The 23,786-nt window shown below is 37.8% G+C and overlaps 1 protein-coding gene and 1 non-coding gene across 2 annotated transcripts; both read left to right on the top strand.

Moving 5' to 3' along the window:
* Window positions 1-48: 48 nt before the first annotated feature.
* On the top strand, window positions 49-22,634 carry Dbf4 (DBF4 zinc finger; the record flags this gene model as incomplete). Its single annotated transcript, NM_001246771.1, is given in 12 exon segments — window positions 49-126; window positions 1,413-1,585; window positions 4,693-4,872; window positions 6,724-6,774; window positions 8,254-8,323; window positions 8,505-8,581; window positions 11,353-11,389; window positions 12,492-12,537; window positions 15,421-15,549; window positions 15,936-16,050; window positions 19,687-19,811; window positions 21,452-22,634. Coding segments are annotated over 12 exon segments (2,016 nt in total). The 3' UTR covers window positions 22,419-22,634.
* LOC113832870 lies at window positions 3,203-3,359 on the top strand. The gene has a single exon (XR_003480340.1). It is a non-coding gene; the product is annotated as a U1 spliceosomal RNA (small nuclear RNA).
* Window positions 22,635-23,786: the final 1,152 nt, after the last annotated feature.

The following is a 23,786-nucleotide window of genomic DNA, read 5'->3' as shown; positions in this document are numbered from 1 at the left end:
GAACCGGCTCTCGGCCCACCGCGGAGGCCCGGGCGGGTGGGTCCGGTGCGGACCCAGCATGTAGGTGCCGGGCGGCTGCCATGAACTTGGAGACCATGAGGATCCACAGCAAAGCTCCGCTCCCGGGTATGGACGCCCTGTCCCGTCCCGTCCCTCCCCTCCCCCCCGGTCCCTTTAATCCTTCCCTGCTCGGCCGGTGCCGCCGTAGATTCCCCGGAGCCTTCCCGCCGGGGCCTCGGCGCCCTGAAGGCTTTGGGTCTCCGAGAGCTGACGGCGCGGGCCGGGCCCCTCGTGCTCTGCCGGCGGCCACAGCCGCGACCCCGCGTCCCCCGCGTCCCCCGCCCGGGCTGCAGGCCGGAGACAATGCGTCCCCGCCGAGGCCCCGCTCCGTTTGTGACTGTCGGTTTCCTTGGCTCGTCATTCAGACTGTGTGGATTTCAACCTCGCGGACACGTGAAGACAAAAAACCAAAAAAATAACACATGCATTTCGATTGCATTGTGTCGTCTAAAAATAAAAAAAAAAAAAATTCATGGTGGAAAGTTCTCCTTAAGAGATAACGTGCGTGTCTGTTAACCGGGTCGTATAAAAAAAAAAATGCAGGTTGTGTTAGAAGACAAAAAACAAACGAACAACAACAAAAAAACCACTTGCATTTCAATTGTATTGTGTCGTCTAAAATTAAAAAAAAATAATGGTGTAAAGTTCTCCTTAAGAGAGATAACGTGCGTGTCTGTTAACCTGGTAGTATTAAAAAAAAATGCAGGTTGTGTTTGAAAAGTTCTTGGGAGTTGGTTGATTCTCATCTGTTTTTAAAGTAAAAGGAGATGAGCAGCCACGACGTCCTGAGGGGGCCTAAGTTGTTAATGTGTAAACACAGTGTGTGAACCTAAATCATTTTTAGTTCTTTTTAGTACTGGACAAAACTGTGAAGCCGTAATTGTAGCACACAGTAAACCTTGAGGGTTAGGTTGCTTATTCTAGATAATTTTCTCTTTTTTTGCCTAGGTAAATAAGTTTTTACAATTTGAAACACCTGTGTTGTTTCCCAGCCCTGCTGGCATCAGTAAATAACTTGAGCCAATACCTACCTGAAGTTTATTACATCCTGAGAAAGTGAGGTTTTCAGGAAGGCTTTATATAGAGTTCCCTGCCTTCATACATGAAAAGGAATAAATAATGTACTACCTGCGGATTGAGCTCTTGTTTTCCAGTACAGAATTTGTGGGAAGCATGCAGGGCAGTTTGCCTTCATCCTAAGTGTGATATTCAGCAGTACATTTAGAACCCAACTCCTTAAGTTGGTATGACTAACAAGTTTTCCTTTCTGTGGTAAGGTTGTTGAACATTTTCTAAGCAGTTAAATTTTTTTGTCTGTATAAAGCATTACCTGATTGTTTTTGTAATCACAGGTGGCATCCAAGACAAAAATGAAAAGAACAGACCATCTTTGAAATCCCTGAAAACTGATAATAGGCTGGAAAAATCCAAATATAAGCCTCTTTGTGGAAAAATATTTTACCTTGACTTGCCTTCCATTACCATATGTGAAAAACTACAAAAGGACATAAAGGATCTCGGTGGGGTAAGTGAAAACTGCACTCACAAAAAAATAAAAAATTAGGCTCAAACTCTATCATTTTGGAAATCTATAGCCATTTAATCAATAGCAGCCTAAAAACTATGAATTGTTTTTTGTTAGTGATGAATTTGGGGATTGGGAGTGTAACCCAGTGGTCTAGCACCTACTGAGCATGTGCAAGATTTTCTATGCTCAAGTCCCAAAACCAAAGGCAAAGAAAACATGTTTTAGCTTTTCGTAACCTGGTAAGTAACTGCGATAAGTGGTTAAGTATAAAGGGAAGAGAGTCCTTGGTCCTAGTGAACTGCTTTCCTGAATAGCACGAACTTATTGACTGATACTAGGGGTGGGGTGGGGACCACACAGGACTGTTAGGTGTTAAAATAGTGCTGGGCAGTGGTGGCACACGTCTTTAGTTCCAGCACTTGGGAGGCAGAAGCCAGTGGATCTCTAGGTTGGAGGCCAGCCTGGTCTACAGAGCTATTAAACTGAGAAACCCTCAAAAATATACTGTGTGTGTGTGTAACTGCTGAGTCAACAGAAGCCAGTCATTGAGGGAACAGTTTTGAAGTAATAGTTGTCTTCCCTCTTACATACATTATTTAGATGATTAAAAAACTTTGTCGAAAGTCTAAAAGATTTCTTAGGTGTAATGTTGATATTGCCTAAGTTCCAGCAAATGAGGTTATTGGGATTTTTACTGTTTCAGAGGTTTTTGCTGGACTGGAATTTTGAGTTTCTGAAAGTTTGAGTGTTTCCAATCTGGAAATTTCAGATTCCTTAGAATTTTTTGTTGATATGATATTTTACTTACTTGCCCTTGAAATTTTTCTACTTTCTTTGTGGGGGGTTAAATAGAATTTTACTTTGAATATGAAAAGAATTTCATATTCATTTGTTTTGAAGGAATTTCATTTTTTTATTTTTCGTCAGTTACTTTCATACACAAATTACATCATAATTAGTTACCCCCATTATCCGTCCTTGTCGTTCGAGTCTTGCTCACTCTCTTTTTAACTAGGTCCCTTCCCCTGAGCATCCTCCTTTTCCACTATTGTCACGTATTTATGGTGGCATTCATCATAATGGCCCATATAGTTGCACTTCTAGAGGTCTTGGTTGATAGACCTGCCATCATTGACTATGTCCTTTCAAGGGAATGATGTGCTTAGCGCCTTAGGTATGTGTAAAGACCCCTCTGCTTTAGAATCAGAGTACTGTCTGCTAGTCTAATTCCCAGAGTAGTGTGGTACGCCACTACTCTTTAACTCTCGGTGGCTAATAGTTGCTTCATAGCTTTCTCAGTTACGTTGCCCAATGTGTTAACTTTGTGTTTTTAGCAGTAGATGCTTCAGACAATCTGTCTATAAGCCTCGTGTGGGGAAATCTGTAAAAGAAGCTTTGACTAAGTTAGCAGTGTGACCACTGGAACAGGAATCACTTCCACTAACCCTTTCTTTCTCTCCCAGCTTCAGCACTTCCTAACGTATTTTCAAGAAACATTTTGAATTACGTCTGCCATATAGTTAAGGAAGATTTGATTCTGTATGTGTCAGATTTTTTACCATTAGTGGTTTCAAATAGCTCAGTGAACATATTAAAAATGTAATATGTAATATTATACTTATGTGCTAGGGGAGTTACCATGATCATGATGATTTTCCCAAGGTGAGGCTTATCCATACCAGTACAGATGTACTGACCCTGTGATTTCCTCAAATGCAAAAAGGCTCTGCTGCATAATTTATATTAATGGAGATTGCATCTGCACTCTCCCCCTAGGGAAAAGTACTGAGCCAATGAGGTAGCTTGCAAGGCAGGGCATTTGCTGCCTCACCTGGTGACCCGAGTGTGATCCTTGGGACGCATATGGTGAAAAGAGAGCTGACTTACACACTTCACTAACTTTCTTATTGGAGAAAAGTACTTAGTTCTGGTCTTTATCATTCTTATATAATTCAGTGAAGTTGGTTCATTTCTTACATCCAAACGCTAATTTTATCAAAAGGTTATATTTTCCCCCAATTTTTAGTTTTATATAGCATTTCTATCCTTTTTATGACTTATTGCTTCAGATCACCCCAAAAATGTCTTCATTTAATTGACTACATTCTGTATGTTTTTTTTTCTAGTCTTAATAAAAACATGTTAATATCCTATTCATTTGTACAGAAGAGTCATGATAATTAAACCACTGACTTATTGTAGTCAATTTTCACACATAGCAAACTTTATAGTGTTACAGAAAATAGCTAAATCAAAACCATGCAAGGACATAGAGCCAGGCTTGCTTATAATCTCAGGGTTTGGGAGGCTAAGGCTGTAGGATCATGAGTTCAAAGGTTCATGCCATCTTGGGCTACTTAGTAAGACCCTATTTAAAGAAAAAGGACAAAGGATAGGCCTGTTTCTAAACAGACTATAATAAAGCAGTTGGAGAAAGATAAACATAAAGGTCTGGTTGGCAGCATGAACCTGGGAGAGCAGGGCCTAAAAATGAGGAACTCAGAGGAGAGCTGCAGGAGTTGGTTTTCCCTTTCTGCCAGGTGATCAAACTCAAGTCATTCTTGGCAACAAGTACCAGCCCATTGAGGGTGGTGTTGTTGTCTTCCATGGTATGAATACTGTAGAGATTAGATAGAGCTTTTACAAAGTCTTCTTACAGAGTATTTGTTGTTTCGGCTTAGTTCTTAGTCTTCATGTCAGTTATTTAATGGTACTACTGGTGTTATTAGACTTACTTTAATTCTTCCTCTGAGTGATGAGTGATCTTTAATAACATTGAATTTGGTACTACAAAGCATGCTGGGACATTTTCTTCCAACAGTTTTATGCTTGTATAGTAAAGGGTTTCTTTTCTCTGCTATGTTTAAGCCTTAGAATGTTACAAACTTAATGATTTAGAACTGTGATTACCAGTTAATTCATTAAGATTAAGTAAAATTTAAAATTCGGTGGCCTGGTTATAATTGCGTTTTGGGTGGTTAGCCCCAGAAATACTGGAAATACCAATTTGTAAGATACTAGATTACATCAAATTGTAATTTGTGCGATGTTTTTAAATAGCTTTGGAGTTTCAATTAAAAGTGCTTTTTTTTTTTTTCTTTTAGCGAGTTGAAGAATTTCTCAGCAAAGATATCAGTTATCTTGTTTCAAATAAAAAGGAAGCAAAGTATGCACAAACACTGGGTCAAGTTTCTCCTGTACCAAGTCCAGAGTCTGCATATACTGCAGAAACCACCTCACCTCATCCCAGCCATGATGGAAGTTCCTTTAAGTCTCCAGACAGAGTAAGTGTGGTATATATGCTTTGAGACTATAGGAAAGTGGATCTCATGGTTTTCTTGTTTTGAGACAAGATCTCACTATGTAATCCTCTCAGGCTGATCTGGAACTCCTATGTAGCCCAGACTGACCTCAAAATTCTCAGCCCTCCTTCCTTTGTCTCCCAGGTACTGGGGTTATAGATGTTTGCCCTCACACCTGACTCTGGGCTTTCACTTGCAAGCTTATAGCACATAGATGGAATGGTTATAAAGTCAAAGCTCTGTGGCTTTCTCACTATTGTTAACATTGGCTGTCATTTTGAAAGCTGATTATTTTTCTTTAATAATATAGTGTAGTCAAGTTGTACCTTGATTCCTAAAATATATATCCTTGTTCTTTAGAGGGTAGCTTTTCTGTTTAGAATAATTTACAATGAAAGTTAATAGCCAGTCATTCTCATGAAAAAAAAATAAAAATAAAAACTTTAAAAGATTTCAAAGCAGAGAAAAGCAAACTGCCCACTTCCAGCTTACTGCCTGTTTCACAAAGCCGACAAGTTAGGCATGATTTTATACATCCAAGAGCTTGGTGGAAAACTCGAAACAATATTTTGTGATATGTAGAAAGTATTTGTGTAATTATTGTATAAATGTTAGGGTTGCTTTCATGCTTTAGGTAGTATTTAGTCTTTGTGACAAAGACCATGTGATGTACACAGCCTACAAAAGTATTCTGTTTGACACCTTGCATAAAATAAGTTATAATCCATGCTTAAAAAAAAAATAGTGGCAATACACCCCTGTCAAATCATTGCCATTAAGTTGGAAGACAAAAGGAAGGACAAACTAATTGGTCTAAATGCTTAGAGAAGAGAGTGAGAGATAAAATGCTTAATGTATCCAAATTGTTAGACTGACATGTAATTCAGTTGCCATTTGAAACATACCTTCCTTATCTGTGGTAGCCATATAAAAGCAGTTTAAATACAGAAAAAAGGTAACATGAGTTGCAGTGGAGATAACTTGAGAAAAAGAAATAGGCTTGTGCATTTGTGCTGTTTGGAGAGAAGGTCATATACTAGCAACAGGCTCTCTATTCGCTCATAGCCTTCAGCTACTTTCCAAGCTGTCCTAGTTTAAAAGTGAAATAATTTTGTATAAAGTTTATTTTCTTTTTTTTTTTTTTGGTTTTTCGAGACAGGGTTTCTCTGTGGCTTTGGAGGCTGTCCTAGCTCTTGTAGACTAAGCTGGTCTCTAACTCACAGAGATCTGCCTGCCTCTGCCTCCTGAGTGCTGGGATTAAAGGCGTGCGCCACCAACACCTGGCTGCTAAAGTTTATTTTTCTTAAATCTTCGGTTAATACAAAACAAGGCCTGCTATCCCAGCTCCTGGGGATGTGAAACAAGAGGATTGCAATCTCAAGGCCAGTCTAGACCACTCAGTGAGACGTATCTAAAATGAAGGTCTTAGAAGGACTGGAGATAAAGCTGAGTTGTAAAATGCCTGGTAGACTGTGCCACCAAAAAGGAAAAGAGTAAAATCTAAATTGTGAGCATGAAAATTGTAGATTTAAAATTTCAGTGGATGCTAGCTAATTTAATAGTTACAAATTTACTAGAGAATTGACCTTCTTGGGTCTCATTCAGGTTCTTTTTTATTCTTGGTATGTTTTGTTATTTTCACCACTGGGGGGGGAGGAAAAGGATAGTTTTAGTAATCTGTCTTGCCAAGAGAATAATTAAGTCACTTTTGACCATATATTTGCTGTGTTCATAGCCATCGAGAAATTTATCTACTTTAATGATTTCCCCTTTGTAATCCTTTCTCTGATGAAGTACTGTAACCTTATGTTTGTTTTCTTGGTCTTCTTACAGGTATGTTTGAGCCGAGGGAAGTTATTAGCTGAAAAAGCTGTCAAGGATCATGTGAGTAAATTCACTGAGTTAGGACAGTGCTGGTCTAGCATGCATGAGGTCCTTGGCTCAACCCCCAGCTCTTTGTAAGCCAGGCATAGCAGCATACTCCTATTATCATAGCACTAGGGAGGTAGAGGATCAGAGGTTTAAGGACTTCCTCAGCTAATTGAGTTCAAAGCCAGCCAGGGCAGGAGATCATGTCATGCAGGGACAGGGAGGGGAAAGGGGAAAAAATGTAGGGCATATTTTGCTTCTTTATTATTTGATTGATCTGAGACAGATTCTCATGTAGTTCAGGCTGGCCTCAAATTTGCTATATAGCTTGCTTCCAAGTGCTGCCATTATAGATATGTACCACCACACCCAGTTTTATTTTATTAAACATTAAACTGTCGGCTGGCTAGATGTCTCAGTGGGTAAAGCCAAGACTAGTGACCTTAGTTTGATACCTAGGACCCAAATGGTGGAGGAAAGAACTAATTCATGCAAATTGCCCTCTGATCTCCAAGTGTGCACCTACACACGTGCACAAAGACATGAATTCATGTAGAATAAGTAAATGTAATTAAAAGAAATTAACTTGGGGATGACAGTAAAGTTGGTAAAATGCCTGCCATGAAAACATGAGAAGCTAAGTTTGGATGCCCAGAATCCACATAAAAAGTAAAAAGCCAGGCATGGCAGCAGGTACCTCAAATCCTCAGCCTTGGAGTTTTTTTGGAGAGCCAGTCTGAATTAATGACTTTTGGGTTCAGCAAGAAACCCTGTTTAAAAAGGTAGAGAGTAATTGAAAAAAAGACACCTGGCATTGACCTCCAGCCTTTGCATGCACACAGACATGTACACACCACACACAGAATTTTTTATTAAAGTTGCACATATTCTGGAGATACTCTTTAAATTTTTAATGAGAAAAGGTTAAATTAAGCCATCATCTCATTGTATCTGAAGCAGAAGTTAGTTTTCCTGGAGAAACACCCCCATCTTGTGGCCATCTCAAACATTACTGGACACCCAAAGTTTGCTTTAGAACTGTACAATAATTGTTAAACTAGGCATAATGAGCACACCTTTATTCCTGGCACTTGAGAGGCAGAGGCAGGCAGACTTCTGAGCTCCAGGCAAGCCAAGGCTACAAAGTGAGATGTTGTCTCGGACAAAACAGCAATATATTAATTGGGATGGATTTAAGAATGCCGCTGTGTGGTGGTGGGTCACGCCTTTAATCCCATCCCTCTGGAGGCAGAGGCAGACAGATCTCTGATTTCAAGCCCAGCCTGGTCTACTGAGAGAGTTCCAGGGTAGCCTCCAAAAGCTACAGAGAAACCCTGTCTTGAAAATAAATAAATAAATAAATAAAATGCCAAAATATAAAACAAGGTCCTCATTACTCTTGTAATTCTTTAGGGACATTTATGCAAGAGGTTTCTTCAGAGGCATTAAAATTTTATATGGATTTGTAAACTTGGTTTTTTCATTGTTTTACAGGATTTTATTCCTGCTAATAGTATATTATCAAATGCCTTAACATGGGGAGTAAAGATTCTTCATATTGATGGTAAGGATCTTTTGGTAATATTTGTTGTCTGTCCCTTAGTTCTTAACTTTGCATAGTAAAAATTTTGATAGTAGGGGGTAACTCCAATGGTAAACCTTTAACCTAAGTTTACTGCCACTTAAGATATCATTGTTTAATTCCAAAGGTAAATTGCTAATCTTCAGTCCTTCTTTCAATAAAGACATTAGATACTACATTGAACAGAAGAAGAAAGAGTTATGTTCACTCAAGAAATCAAGTACTTCTGTGAGGGATTCGGTATGTTGCTTTCTACATTTTTAAAGTACTGTTAAAAGTGATAGCTTGCTTTTAATTTATGTATCTATGAGTAATGTCCTAATAAGTCAAATATACTTTGTCAGAATATTTTATGGGTATGCCTATATAATGTTTGTATATCATTTGCCTTGAAGCTTATATTCATGAAGTGAAAATTGTTTCTGGGGTAATGGCATACATTTTTCATTCTTTTTTGATGCCGCTATTTTATTTTATCTTATTTTGTTTTTTCGAGACAGGGTTTCTCTGTGTGGCTTTGGAGCCTATCCTGGCATTCGCTCTGGAGACCAGGCTGGCCTCGAACTCACAGAGATCCAACTGCCTCTGCCTCCTGAGTGCTGGGATTAAAGGTGTGCGCCACCAACGCCCAGCTGATGCCGCTATTTTTAAGAGATACTTTTGTTTATTCTGTAGAAGAATACTCAGATTAACCTATTATGTAAGAAAATCCAAACACACATTTTATTTGCTCTAAATGATAGAAATGCTGTAAATCCTGTGCAGTCTAGCCAGTTAGCCTGAGTGTAAGGTTTTTGCTATTAGTTTTACGCTGTGGCTGTCCTAATGGTCTCCTGCCATCAGTCTTTACATTCTTTGCTTTCATCTTTGAAGCCTCTGTACAGAAGGTTTTTTTTCTATCCATCCCTTGATCTTACACCCCTAACTACTGTTCAATCTTCATAATCCATCTTCTTGAAATTTAGCAGATGTCTGCTCCTACTTTTCTTCCTCATTTTCAACTGACAAGCTATGAAATGCCTAAAGAGATTACCAGATCATTTTGAAACTTTTTTTTAAAAGCCAGTTGTGTTGGTTTTCCTAATGTTGGCCATTCCTTCCTTGAGCTCTTCATCTCTTCGCTTCCTCCTGATTTCTCTTATTCTTCAGATCATTCTTTTGTGGTTTCCTTTTCCAACATTCAATCCTTAAGCAACTTGGATATAAAGAAAATAAAGTTGAGAGAGTACATAAAAAGTGATGGAGGACGGGCGTTGGTGGCACACGCCTTTAATCCCAGCACTCGGGAGGCAGAGGCAGGCGGATCTCTGTGAGTTCGAGACCAGCCTGGTCTACAAGAGCTAGTTCCAGGACAGCCTCCAAAGCCACAGAGAAACCCTGTCTTGAAAAACCAAAAAAAAAAAAAAGTGATGGAGACAAAAGTAGTTTGGTAATTTTGGTCATTTTATGTAATATAATAGGCAACTTAACGTTTTCTACAACTCCAGTAACACTAGGGACATACATCTGAGGTTCTGATGGTTTTGATTATCTTTTGTTTCTTCCCCTCTTCCAATTGGGAATGGTTACTCATTATCTTTACATTGACTGTCACTTCATTTTGTCACTTGCATTCTGGTATTGAGTCCACACAGTAAATTCTGTATCATAAGTGCCATAGTTTTCAGTTCTACAATTTCTGTTCAGCATGCATGCGTGTGTGTGTGAACTTTTATGTGTCAGGTAAATTTTCAGTACACACAAGATACTGTCAGTGTTGTGCAGACTCCATATCTAGTATAATAGTTAGGCAAAACTGATTTTGTTTTTACTGTTATTTTTGTTGTTGTCTGTTTTGTTTTTCTTGAGGCAGGGTTTCACTGTATAGTTCTAGCTGTCCTGGAACTCACAGAAATCCACCTACCTTTGCCTCCCAAGTGCAGTGATTAAAGATGTGTGCCACTGTGCTGCCATTACTGTTGTTTGAACACCTATATTTATTCAGGTTTTATTCAGACTGTAAATTCTGTCTTAATTTTGTGGTTATGAAGTCATTCTAATCTGTTGCATTCTAATCTGTTTTCAAAGACTTCTATGCATCATTGGGGTTGTTTTATACACACACTACATAGGAGTTAATCTGAGATTTGGGCAGTGATTAAATCTTAGTTCCACTTTCAAAGCTCTTTCTATCTTGCACTTTGGATCTATCAATAACATGTGCAAGGCTGAGTTCTGCTCAGTGCATGTGTATATGTACACAGGGGATTGGGATGCCCCTTCTGCGTGCTCCTTGAATCCTCTGTTCAAAGGTCCCTTTCCCAGCTACTCTGGTAAGAAATTGGGGATTTCCCATAGTACCCACAGCACTGCCCATACTATGTTTATACCTGGAATGTACCCTCAGGACAACTGGAAGAAAGAAAACATTCAGAGACTTCTGTGGGTTTTTGGAGCATCTTTTGTTATTTCTCTAGTGAGAAAGATGTAGTTAGTTTAATTTTTGACTCATTCACTCAGACACCTTCATGACTGAAGGTCCACGTTTAACATGATCTTCACAATCTGCTCCCTCCTGTAAAATGCCTGTATACCTACCTAGCTGCTTATTGAATGCTATCCAGAGTTTAGATATAATCAGTGAATTGTAACTATTTGTTTCTCCTAGGTCTAAACTGCTAACAATACCTTGTTCTCATTAATTAATGTTGAGGGCTAAAATTTAATCTAGAGTGCAAGGGCTAAAGATATAGCTAGGACTGTGGGACCCAAGTTCAATACCAGCACTACAAGCCTCCAAGGAAGACTGTAAAGTAGAACTGAATTCTATCTTTAGTTCTTGCGTGCTATTCAGTTTATTTGATTGAATTGATTTTAAGAAGCAAGATTCCCCCCTTCCCCCAGAAATAACCACCCACTTTGATACAGTGTTTTCCCTGTGAATTTTCTCTTGAAGGTACTGAACAATTGTCTGTGAAGTTTTTGCTGTTTTCAAACCCAGTGTTTTCACTGCATCTTTTCTTTTTTTAAAGGGAAAAAAAGCTGGCACTACAATACAAAAGGCGAGAAGTAAGTATTCTAATACAATGTTTAATTTTCTTTTAGAGAGCAGAAAAAAAAATATATGAAGATTGAAGCTTAGGACTCTTGATTCAGTGGTAGAACACTTACCCCAGGTGCATGTTGACCTAGAGTCAATCTCCAGTATATCCAAATGTATATGCTTACAAAGATTTTCTAAGATAAATTAATCCTCTAAATGATTTATTCAAGGACTTTTTAGTAATCTTGAGAACATGGAACTCTGTGATAGTCTGAGGACATTTAACACTATCCTATCCCATGTTACTAGGTTTTTGTTTGTGTTGTTCGGGTTTTTTGTTCTGTTTTGGGAGACAGGGTTTCTCTGTACAACAGTTCTGGCTGTCCAGGAACTCTCTGTATATCACGCTGGCCTTAAATTTAGAGATTCACCTGCCTCTGGCTCCAGAGTGCTGGAATTAAAGGTGTGCTCTGCCACTGCCAGGATATTAATAGTTTTTTAAGATATTTATTTTATTGTGTTTGTGGGAAGGGGATATGTGTACATAGTACAGGTACCCAAAGAAGCCAGAAGAGGTTGTTGGATCCCTTGGAGCTGGGGTCACAGGTAGTGGTGACTCAACTGATGTGGGTACAGGGAACTGAATTTTTCTGGTCCTCTATGAGAGCATTATGTGATCTTCACTGCTGAACTCTCTCTCTCCAGCTCCCAAATTAATATTTTCAAAAACAACAAAAAATGGGTTCTGATCAAACCTATTTACTATGATGAACATGAAACGGTAGTGCTTTGAGATAGTTTTACATTGTGAAAATACCAGAGCCAATCAGTTTAAGAATATTTGGCTGGTTATGATGGCAAATGTCTAATCCCAACAGTGTGGAGACTGAGGCTTGAGTATGAGAAGTTCCTGCCCAGCCTAGGCTGCAGTAGAGAGATTCTGTCTCACAGAACAAAACAAATTCTCAAAGTATGCTGGATCAGGTTGGGGTGATGATGTTGGAAACTATTTTACCTGAGGCCTACACCTTTCAACTCTGTGGGTATCAAATGATTTCCAGGGGATTTTACCCACAGTAAAGTCTTTAAGTACCATCTGTAAGTGTCTAATGGTATTCTCTTTTCAAGCAGGGAGACTCAAAAAGCCTTTTTTAAAGGTTGAAGATGTGAACCGGTAAGTGTCAATGTCTAGTGTGTAGGAAGTTGTGTTGGTATTACAGAGAAAAATCTGATTAGACTTATTCCCATTAATATGTTTATTTCCTTTATATGACAGTGATGTGCCTAGAGCATTAATTCATTTATGTTCAAAGACTAAATTTAGTTTCATCTTATTATAGATTTAAATTCAGAATATCTGCTTTAGGTTAATCATAAAATCATCTCATATTTTATTATTTTAAATAATCACTGTGGCTAAAGACTTTGAACAATTACTAAAGATTTCCCCCTATAATTGTGGGGAAAATTATAGATATTACTTGGGAATATAAAACCTAAATATGACATCTACCATAATAGCTTTCCAAACTGTTAGGTTTTCTGAAATAATCTTAATGAAATCAATAAACAGAGGTAAGTTAGTTTGGTATAAAAAAGTTAGATTAGTTTCTCTTAGCTTTCTGGCTATTTCCTTGGCCGAGTTGAATATAGCTAATTTTCTTGGGTGTTCACTGAAGTGACTAAAGCATTGAAAACTTCTTTTTAAAATGTGTTATGGGGCTGGAGAGGTGGCTCAGCGGTTAAGAATGCTAGCTGTTCTTCCAGATAACGTCAGTTTAATTCCCAGCATGCTTGTTGAGTAGTTCATAGTCACCTATAACTCCAGCTCTAGGGTATCTGGTGTCCATGGCACCCACACACATGCATCTACAAATAAATAATAAAATCTTTAAGACATATAAAAATTTTGACAGTATTATTGTGAAGAAAAGGTGCAGTTTAAAATTAGGCCAGGCCAAGGTCTGATGCCTGCAACTTCAGGATCTGAACTTCTAGTCCATCCTAAGCAGCATAGGAATATCTTGTCACAAAATTAGGTAATGGGTCAGATATCCTATAATCATAGACTGCACTAGAAGATTTAATAGTGTGGGTAGTTCCACCTTGGCATGTGGTCGTAGATTTTATAAAACAGGCTTGAGGCTGGAGAGATGACTCAGTGGTTAGTAGCACTGGCAGATCTGCCAGAGGACCAGGCTTCGCTTCCCAGCCCCCACATAGCAGCTCACAGTTATTTGTAGCTCCAGTTCCAGGCCCAGGGGATGGGATGCATTTTGCTGGCCTCTGGACACTGCATGCATATGATGCACAGATGCATATGATGCATAGGTGCACATTTAGGCAAACATCTATACACATACAAATAAATGAAAATTAAATACATTAAAAATAATAAAAAAGCTGAGCAGAGGTGGCACACGCCTTTGATCTCAGCATGAGGGAGGCAGAGGCAAGCAAATCTCTGCACTTGAGGCCATTATGGTCTACAGAGCTAGTTCCAGGACAGTCAGAGCTACAGAGTGAGACCTGTCTCAAAAAACCAAAAGAAAAATAATTATTATAATGGTAAAAGAAAATAAGCAAGCTGATTAAGCCATGGGCAGGAAGTCAGTAAACATGTTCCCTCATGGCTTCTACTTCAGTTTCTGCTGCCAGGTTCCTTAAATTTCAGCTCTGCCTCTCTTCATGATGGCCTGTGATTAGAACATGTATGCTTTTCATTGTGATGTTTTATCATAGCAATAGAAACTCTAACCAAGACAGCAATATTAAAGATTAATCCAATAAATGGAAGAAGGCAAGTCATATATTTAATATGGAGTTAGTATCCAGAATACAAAAATCATCTGTACAGCTCAAAAGGAAAAAATAAAATATAGTAGAGAAATGCAAATCCAAATCACAGTGAGACTTCATTAATTCTTTTAGGATAGTTCCACGTGTATCTAAGAAACAGAAATAGCCTAAAGTTATAAGCAACCTCAGTGTATTTATCTATTACCTCAGTATGGATAAATGAAGTGTGGAAGATAAATGTCTGTGTATATTCTGTCAGTAGAATGTATTAAAGACATTGAAATTCCGAAATGCCACAACACGGATGAGCCTTCCAGACATCATCCTAAGAGGTTACATTATCCCATGTGTATAAAGCATCCAGAATATTCGGATTCAGTCACTGATAGTTGGAAAGGGCTGGAGGGAAATTGTTATTGTTCAATGAGTAGGGTTCTGGTTTTTGCAAGGTAAGAACTGTAGAGAATGGGTAGTGAATTCACAGCTTAATGCTTCATGTGACTAAACCGTACAGTTTATTTGAAACTATCTAGAGTAGTGAGTGGTTCTCAACTTGTGACGAAGCGACCCCTTGAGAGGGGGGTCAAATGACCCTTTCAGTGGGATCATCTAAGACCATTGGAAGATACGGATGTTTACATTACAGTTCATAACAACGGCAAAATCACAGTTATGAAGCAACAACAAAAATAGTTTTATGGTTTTGGGGTCACCACAACATGAGGAACTGTATTAAAGGGCCGCAGCATTAGCAAGGTTGAAAACCAAGGCTGATACAGTGAATGGGATGGTGATTCTATAACTCAGGTTTTAATGTGACTCAACTGTAGTTTCAAATAGTTAAGGTGGTAGGTGTTTTTGTATGTTTTAAATGGTACTTTTCAGTGGCAAGGATCTAGGAGAAGTTGAGGGAGAAGAAACTGACTGATCAGAATATTGTATGAAAAATTATTTTCAATTTTAAAGCTTTTTAATTGTTAAAGGAGCAGGCCTACGAGCCAGGCAGTGGTAGCAGAAACAGGCAGATTTCTGTGAGTTTGAGGCCAGCCTGGTTGAATTCCAAGACAGCTAGGGCTACACAGAGAGGGACCCAAGGCGGGGGAGGGGCTCCAAACTGGTTCTTTGAAAAGAAGGTGAGCCCTATCAGGTCTCTGTTGTTTATTTAAGATTGAGGTGTACTACATGATTTTTGAAACACAAGGCTTTAAACTTTTCTTTGATTCAGGAGAAACTCCAGTATATGCCTCTATTCCTTTAGGTCTTACAGGCCATTCTACCTTCAGCTGACCAGTGTGCCTTCTATAAACTATGCTACGCACAAGCCTTGCAGCCCATTTGACATAGAGAAGCCATCCAGCGTCCAAAAGCAAGCTCAGCCTAAACCCAGGTTAGTGATTTTAGAAGGAATGCTTTTTTGTTTTCATAAACATTTGGGGTATCGAAATCACATTTTGTGCTATGGTAGTTGTATGTGTGCTTGTTTTTCCTGTGTATATTTTTAATGCATCTATGCTATGTTTAATCTGAATCTAAGTGCATTATTTAGAAATTTTAGATGAGAGTGGAGATCAAATAATGAAACTTTTTTCACTTGACCATTTGAACTGTTCTTCGGAGTATTACTTTTTTTTTTTCTTGAAATGCAGTTAAAGATATTTGCTCTTACAAGACTGTGATTATAGCAGATTCTGCATGTGATAGTTTTAAGAAAATAAATTTTATTCATTGAGTTTAGCAGTTAATTTTGTTGCCTTTTTTTTTTTTTATCACTAGACCTAATACGGATGGTGATAAATGTGGTGGAACCCCAGTTCAACTCCAATTGAAGGAAAAGAGAAAAAAAGGATATTGTGAATGTTGCTTACAGAAATACGAAGATCTTGAAACTGTAAATGTCATTTTGCCCTCAGGATTGGTCTTTCTAAAAGCCTACATATATTTTTATGTTTAAGTCTTACCTTACTATTCTGGTTGTAGTTTGAAGCATGGTAATTATAAATATATTCTTTGATAGAAACAGCTCCCAAATGTTTTATGATAGGGATGGAACCCAGCACTCTGCACATTATGGTGCATGCATGCATTGGCACTGCTGCATCTTTAGCCTGAAGCACTTGAATTTTAAGAACCCGAGGAGGGAAATCAACATTGAAAAAAATAATTTTTATTCATTCAGTAGCTTTCTATGGAGCACTCAGTATATAACTATAAGATAAAAATAACAAAAATCTATGTTGATAGATGGTATTAGGTCAGTGCAGGAGAAACAAAGCAGGGCTGAGTTTTTGCTTTTTATTTGGACTTGGCAAAGAAATAACTAAGTGACGTCTAAGTAGAACTACAGAAAAGCTAGGTAACCAAATTTCTCAATATTGACTGAAATCAGCCAGGGAGCCATCCAGAAGTGGTATGATGGCCTGTACCAAGCAGGATGGGAGTTCTTGAGGCTCAACCAGGTTGTTGAAACACTTCAAGGATAAAACTGAAAGGGTTTACACAATTCTGGGTTGAGAGGTGTGGATAAGTGAAAAGTTATGTTTTTGGTCTGAATAATTGCAAAAGACAAGACTTTCGAGAGCATATTAGATAAAGGTAGTTTTTAAAGATGGGGCCTATTGGAGTTTGTACTCTGATAAATAAGAATTTTAGAATCACTAGCAATCTGTCTGTGTGCCCTTAAGTTTAGTGCATAGCAAGTGCTTATTAATCTTAGCAGTTAGTATTTGAATGCTTAACTTTTAAGAGAAGATAGACAGATGTAGTGGTGCACAAATTACAATTTTAGTTTCAAATACTCAGGATGAGTATTTGAGGTGGGATGAATATTTGAATGCATAATTTCTAGGACAACATGAACAACATAACAAGAACCATATTCAGATATATATGGATTTTACAAAATCTATTAATACTTACCAGTGGTTTTGTTTTGTTTTTGTTTACATGGTAAAGGAGAAAATACAGTTAGTTTAAAATTACATTGACTCCAAAGCTAATATATCTCAAAGTCCCCCCCCTTCCTTCTATGTTTTGAAACTTAAAAAAAAAAAATGTTTTTGAAATTACTTGGCATTGGGAGAACAGAGTAATCTAGAATGTTTGTTTTTATTAATCTTTGAGGTCCTAATGTGATACTCAGAAAATGTAGGGATAGAAGGAAAGTTGTCTGCTTGTTACCACAAAGAAAGTAAATTTGTGGAAGTAGATTTGAGATTGAAATTTAAGATCATGACTTTGATAGGGTTTTTGTTCTGTTTGTCTGTTTTTAATTTAAAGAAGCTGATTTGGGTAGGTCACTTTTGTAATCACAGCACTTTGGAAGCATGGACTGAAGGGTTTTAGGTTTGAGATCTTTTTTTAAAAAAAAATACCTTGTTTTTTTATGTTTTTGAGATTACTATGATTCTACACATGCCAAGAGACTTGAGTTAGGAAATATTTTTGAGGACTTAAGAGATGTCTCCGTCAATTAATTCCTTATAAAGGAACTAAGATTGATCCCCAAAGCATGCATAAAAACCAGAGGCACGATGCTGTGCACACTGGGGCAGACAGGCTGATTGCTGGATTTGCTGGTCTGCTTTACTTGATGAGTCTAGGTAGACAGCACCTGAGGAATCACAGACAAGGTCTGTGCACAAATGCATGCAAATATTTTTATGTACTGGAGGTAAAGCAAACATTCCATACCTTTATTAGCTTGTGTCGCTGGCAAAGGAAATAGGTTTATATGTATTTGTAACTAGGATGAGTTAATTTTTTGCCCCTCCCCCAACAAAGTTTCTCTGTGTAACAGTCCTGGCTGTCCTGGAACATCATTTGTAGACCAAAGTGGCCTTGAACTCACAGAAATCTACATCTATCTGCCGCTGCTAGGACTAAAGATGTGTGCTACCATGCCCAGCTTGTTTTTCCTTCTAATCACTCTTAAGATTGAAAAAGTTTTCTCTCTGTTGTGATCAGTATGTAATGAGCACATTTGTTTGCTCATACCTGGATATTTCTTCAATTATGCGTCTTTTTGTAATAATATACTTTGTAGCATTTGTCATAGATTTTGAGTTTTAAGGTTTATTTTTACATGACTCTGTGTGCGAGCATATGGCGCATGTGTAGAGTCTAAAGGAGGCAATTGGATTACCAGGGACTGGAGCTAGTGGTGATTATGATACCACATTTGGGTACTGGGAACAAGCTTCAAGTCTTGGAAGATCAATAAGTGCTTGTAACTGCTCAGCCAGCTCTGCAGCACTCTAGTTTGTTTTTAAACTCTTCTAGATTCTTACAGGTTTTCAGTTCTTGCATATTAAAAGACTTCATTTAATTCTATAAGCCCTACCTTGATAATTACATGCAGTCGTAGATGAAAAGGTGCTTTATAAAACACTAGTATGTTACTGGATTGCTAAAGGTCATTCTTTTTGTCTTGACAAAAGGTCTTTCCCCTACCCCCACCCCCTTCTTTTGGTTCTTTTTGAGGCAGTGTTTCTCTGTGTAGCCCTGGCTGTAGATCAGGCTGGCCTCGAACTCACAGAGATCCACCTGTCTCTACCTCCCGAATGCTGTGATTAAAGGTGTGCACCCCCATGTTTAGCCGAGATAAAGTCCTTTTAAAAATATTTAAATTAAAATATAAATACATCATTTCCCCCTTCTCCAACCCCTATCAATCCCACTTACTACCTTTTGCTGTCTCTCACAATTCATGGGCTCTCCTTAAAAATTGTTGACTTATTTATGTATTCTCTTCAATCCATAAAATGTTACTTGTTTGCATACAACTCCAGGCTGACCACTTTGTATAAGATAACCAATTGGTGTGCTCTTCCTGGGAAGACTTATTTCTTCTTGGAAATTCCTTACTTGCCTGTAGTTCTTTGTCTAGGGTTGGGGTCCTATGAGATTTCTACCTTCCATCTTGGCATGCATATTGATGTTGTTCTTACTCTGTGATTGGACAGCTATCGTGGAGACTTTGAGTGTCATTTCTAGGAGATGCTGTCTCACAGCAGACTTCCTGTTTCTCTGGTTCTTTCAATCTTTGACCTCTTCTGTGATGTTTACTGGACACCACACAATCACTTGTTCTCTGAATTTTCAGTTTGTCTTTTTCTGTGGTCCCCATCTGTTTCAAATGATGGGGGGTGAGTACTACACTTACTCTGTGGGTGTAAAGTTAAATATTTAAAATAGAGTCTGTAATTATGCTGGTTTAGTAAAGTAGGGGTAGTAACTGTCTGTCCCAGGTTGGCCTGAAGCTTACAGCTGTCCTTCCACCGTTGCCTCCCAAGTGCAGTGATTACAGACTGAGGCACAGTGCCTGTGAGTGAAGTTCCTACTGTGCTTCCTAGCTGAGTTTGAGATATGGTTTTTTTTTTTTATGTATATATATAGAGAAAAAAATAGATACACATATATAGAATTGATTCAGACATATATAATGACAGTGTTTATTTGATTTGGAATTTATTTAATTGATGTAATTATTGAATGCAGTTTTATGATGCTTTTTGTTTTGTTTTAGCACCTTTTGAGTGAGAAACACAAAAACTTCGCACAGAGTAACCAGTATCAAGTTGTTGATGATATTGTATCTAAGTTAGTTTTTGATTTTGTGGAATATGAGAGAGACACACCTAAAAAGAAAAGGTAATTAATTTGCCCAAGTTCTGCTTGGGTTGTAAAGCTATTTTATGTATAAACTAAAACTTATTCTGAAGTTTATCTGCTCTTAGAAGGAATATAGATTTTTTTTTTAACATGACAAATATGGTTTAGAACTAATACCTTCTTCCCTTCTTTTTCCCTGCCACCAAAGGTACTTAGTCTCCCTCTGACATGGTTTTGAAAGGGAGTTCACAATTTTTTCTATTAAGGTCAGTATAGAGTTGATATTTTAGGTTTTGTGAACTGAAAGAGTTCAGTGGCCTCTGTTCAGCTTAGTTACTGAACATAGCTATATTCCAGCAAAACATTAGTTAAGAAACTAAATTGAAGACCAGATATGAGCAGTAGGTGACATTGTCAACCTCTGCTGTCGAACCATGAAACTTATTGTCAGATTAAAAATGTTGATTACAAACTAGGACATTGGCAGAATTTTGAAGTGTGAATACAGTGCTGTTCTGTTTCCAGTAACTACACACTGACAATTTGGGACCTAATTATATTATTCTCATAAAATTTTAGAAATGCTTTCATATGTATGTACCGTAGAGTTGATAATTCGGTTATCTATTTTTATCCTATCCTTAAGGCATAAAGATTAAAGAGCTGTGATACTGAATCCAGCCTCTGAAGAGTAAGCAGGGGTGTTGCATCTTTAGATCCTGGATTCCTGTAGTGCTCTGCTGAAACTTCATGGCTGATTTACTGATGTGGTCATGTGGGGCTAACTGAAAACTTAAAACTTTAGTTTTTAATAGTCATTCCCTAGTCATTTATCAGTGCCATTTTTACTTTTCAGTTCATGAATATCTCTGAAATTACAGTTGGACTAGTGCTATCGTCCATTTGTTTAAAGAAACTCTAGTCCCCATTTTGGTTTTGCTTTGCTTTTTAGGGATCAAACCTCTAGGGCCTCGTGGATGAGGCTCAAAAAGAATCTTAAAGGGTGAACAACATAAGTAGAGGAAACCATTCTGGTTGTAAAGACTGGTGAATTGTGCATTGCTCACTGTTTCTTGTGATAGATAATTCAGAATGTAACTGGTGACCAGTTAACTTCTCATTCATTTATTTATACATCATTTGGGATTGTTTAAGAGAAATTAGTATCCCAAGTATTCCAAGATTCTACATGAAGAAGAGTTTTGATTCATATATATTTGTGTGAATTTGAAGGACTACTTTACTTTTAGAAATACAAATAAATAGTGTACTTTGATATTGTGTGTTTCTGCTTTCAGTTTCCAGTAAATACTTAACTTTCTGTTGATTAAACATAACTAGTAAAATGTACATTAATTAATATAAACTAAAGCACTAAATTGCTGATATTTTCTCAAGATAACCAAGTCAGGTCAGATTCAGCTCCTGTTGTCTCCCTTTGGCTACATGACTCATGTCATTTTAATTCCTCGTGATTCCTTCAAAGTTCTGGATGTTGCTATCTTGGGGAGGGAGAAGGATGTGGAAGGGAAGTGGGTACACTGGAGTTTTGAGTTTTACTTTTAAAACGGCTGAAGTAAATGTTAAGATTTTTGTGTTGGCATATCTTAAATCAGTTTCTTAAACTCATAGTTTGACTAATTTCTAACTTCTGAATTTTTCTGTTTTTCTTCTTAAAGAATAAAATACAGCGTTGGCTCCTTTTCTTCTGTTTCTGCAAATGTCCTGAAAAACACTGAACCAAAGGAGAAGCTACAGTTGGAGCCCATTTTCCAGAAGGACATGGTAGAAAGTAATGGACAACTGCCTGAGGAGATTTTTCAGTGTGAAGATATCCAGAAACCTGAACAAAGGCTTGTGTTGGCTTCAGAACCCATGTCCTACTCTTCAACGGGATTGAAAGGACGTGATGAGAAAGCAGCCAGCATGTTAAATGCCAGTGAACCTGACATAAAACAGAAGTTTACACAGCTACCTCCATGTAAAAATGAACAGGAAGGAATTCTTGATGTTTCTGAACATAAATTAATTATTAATAGAAATGATTTAGAACAGAGGGTTGGTGACTCTGTAGGTGTGCCACGGTCATGTGTACAAGTTTCTCATCTCAGTCCAGAAAATAGTCTACCCCAACCAAAATTAACAGCAGATACTACACATTTTTCAGCAAAAGATTTACAAGAAAAGGACCTTCATTTTGTGTTTGGTCATGATTCTGATCTGGTGACATTAAATACATCAAAAGAACAGCTAACAGTGAAGGCCGGAACGCCATCCTGTGGTCCTCAGCAGCCCAATGAGTGTGACACGGAGAATACAGATAACTTGCCTTGTGGTAAGATCCAGCGGAAAGTGAGACTGTTATTAGGGCAGAAGAAAAAAAATGTGGACCCAAGTGCTGAATTGGATAAAAAAAGAACTGAGTTTCTTCCTATGTGTGAAGACAGAACTTGTGGGTCACCAGTACAGTCTCTACTGGACCTTTTTCAAACAAGCGGGGAGAAATCAGATTTTTTGGGGTTTACCAGCTACACTGAAAACAGTGGGCTATGTGATGTTTTAGATGTTTGGGAGGATGAAAATTCAAGTAGTCTGCTCTCAACATTTTTCTCTTCCCCTTCAGCTTCTACATTCATTGGATTTTAGTATTTAATGTGTTTTTCAGAAGTGACAGTTTTATTCTTGGAATTTTTATAAATACATATATAATTCTTAGGAGTCTGCTTTTTGGTTTTGGTTTGTTCTTTGCCAGCTTTGTTGCTAGAACCATATGTAAATACTAAGATGATGTTTATAATTTTTTACAGAATTGAGTAGCTGTTACAAATTATACAATAAAATCTTGTGATTTATTTTACATACTATGGTCATAATTGTAATGAATATCATTTGCTTTATCACTGGAAATAATTTCAAGTGAGACTTTAAACATATCAAAAACTAAGCACTGTACATTGTATACATTGTATTGCCCATTAGCTTAGATTTCCATGGTTCACGTTATTGCCTAAAATATTCCAGGTAGAAAGGGAAAAAAAAATATACTAATCGGTTTATTTGAATTCTTGAAGATACTGGAAACATTGAATGTAGATAATGAACCAACTAGATTCTGCCCAGCTCCTGACAGTGCAGACTGAGGTGGTTGTAGGGATCAAAACAGTCCCAAAAATTGTAAAGGAGAACTTAAACCAGTGTACTACACAGAATATAGACTTTCTGTTATAAGTAACTTGAGAATAATTTCTTCAAAAATGACTTCTTGTTTGGTATTCGTGATACATAATGTAGTGAGTAGCTGGGATGGTTTTGAAATGTCTGGGAGGAATAACATGATCTGGTACTTAGCTATAAAATAACTTGGAACAGGAAAAATTTAAGGTGAATTTCATCACATATATTTATTATATAGGCGTGAAGTATTTACCACTAAACAATTTTGCATGGTACAAAAGATGGTGCTATTAATTACTGCATAAATATACACCATTACTGCATAAATATAACAAATTGGTTATCAGTATTCACTTAAATTTTGTTACATTTCTTTGTGGGGATGGGGGATTCATAGGCCTTGTTGAGGTTGTGGAGATCAGTGGGCAACCATGGAAAGAAATTCTTTCCTGCCATTTGGGTCCCAGAGAGCAAACTGGTGGCAGGCTCCTTTAATCTGCTAAGCTGTCTAAGTGGTTCAGGAGTATTAAGTTTTTGAAACTATGCCAAACAACTTCTGGGGTAAAGAAACGTACCACTGCCAGGCGGTGGTGGTGCATGCATCCCTTTAATCCCAGCACTCGAGAGGCAGAGACAGGAGGATCTCTGTGAGTTTAAGGCCAGCCTGGTATATAGAGCCAGTTCCAGGACAGAGAAACCCTGCCTTGAAAAACCAAAAAAAAAAAAAAAAGGAAAAAAGGAAAAACTGCTGTGAATTGAAGAGCTTGCTACTCTAATTTTAAAGGACCATGCCCCAAAGAGTTAACTTGGGAATTTAAAAATCTAGAAACTTGGAAAATT

This window comes from Cricetulus griseus (genome assembly GCF_003668045.3).
Source record: "Cricetulus griseus strain 17A/GY chromosome 1 unlocalized genomic scaffold, alternate assembly CriGri-PICRH-1.0 chr1_0, whole genome shotgun sequence".
Taxonomy (NCBI): Eukaryota; Metazoa; Chordata; class Mammalia; order Rodentia; family Cricetidae; genus Cricetulus; species Cricetulus griseus.
Note: the sequence above shows the minus strand (reverse complement) of the source record. Positions and strands in the feature narration are given on the sequence as shown.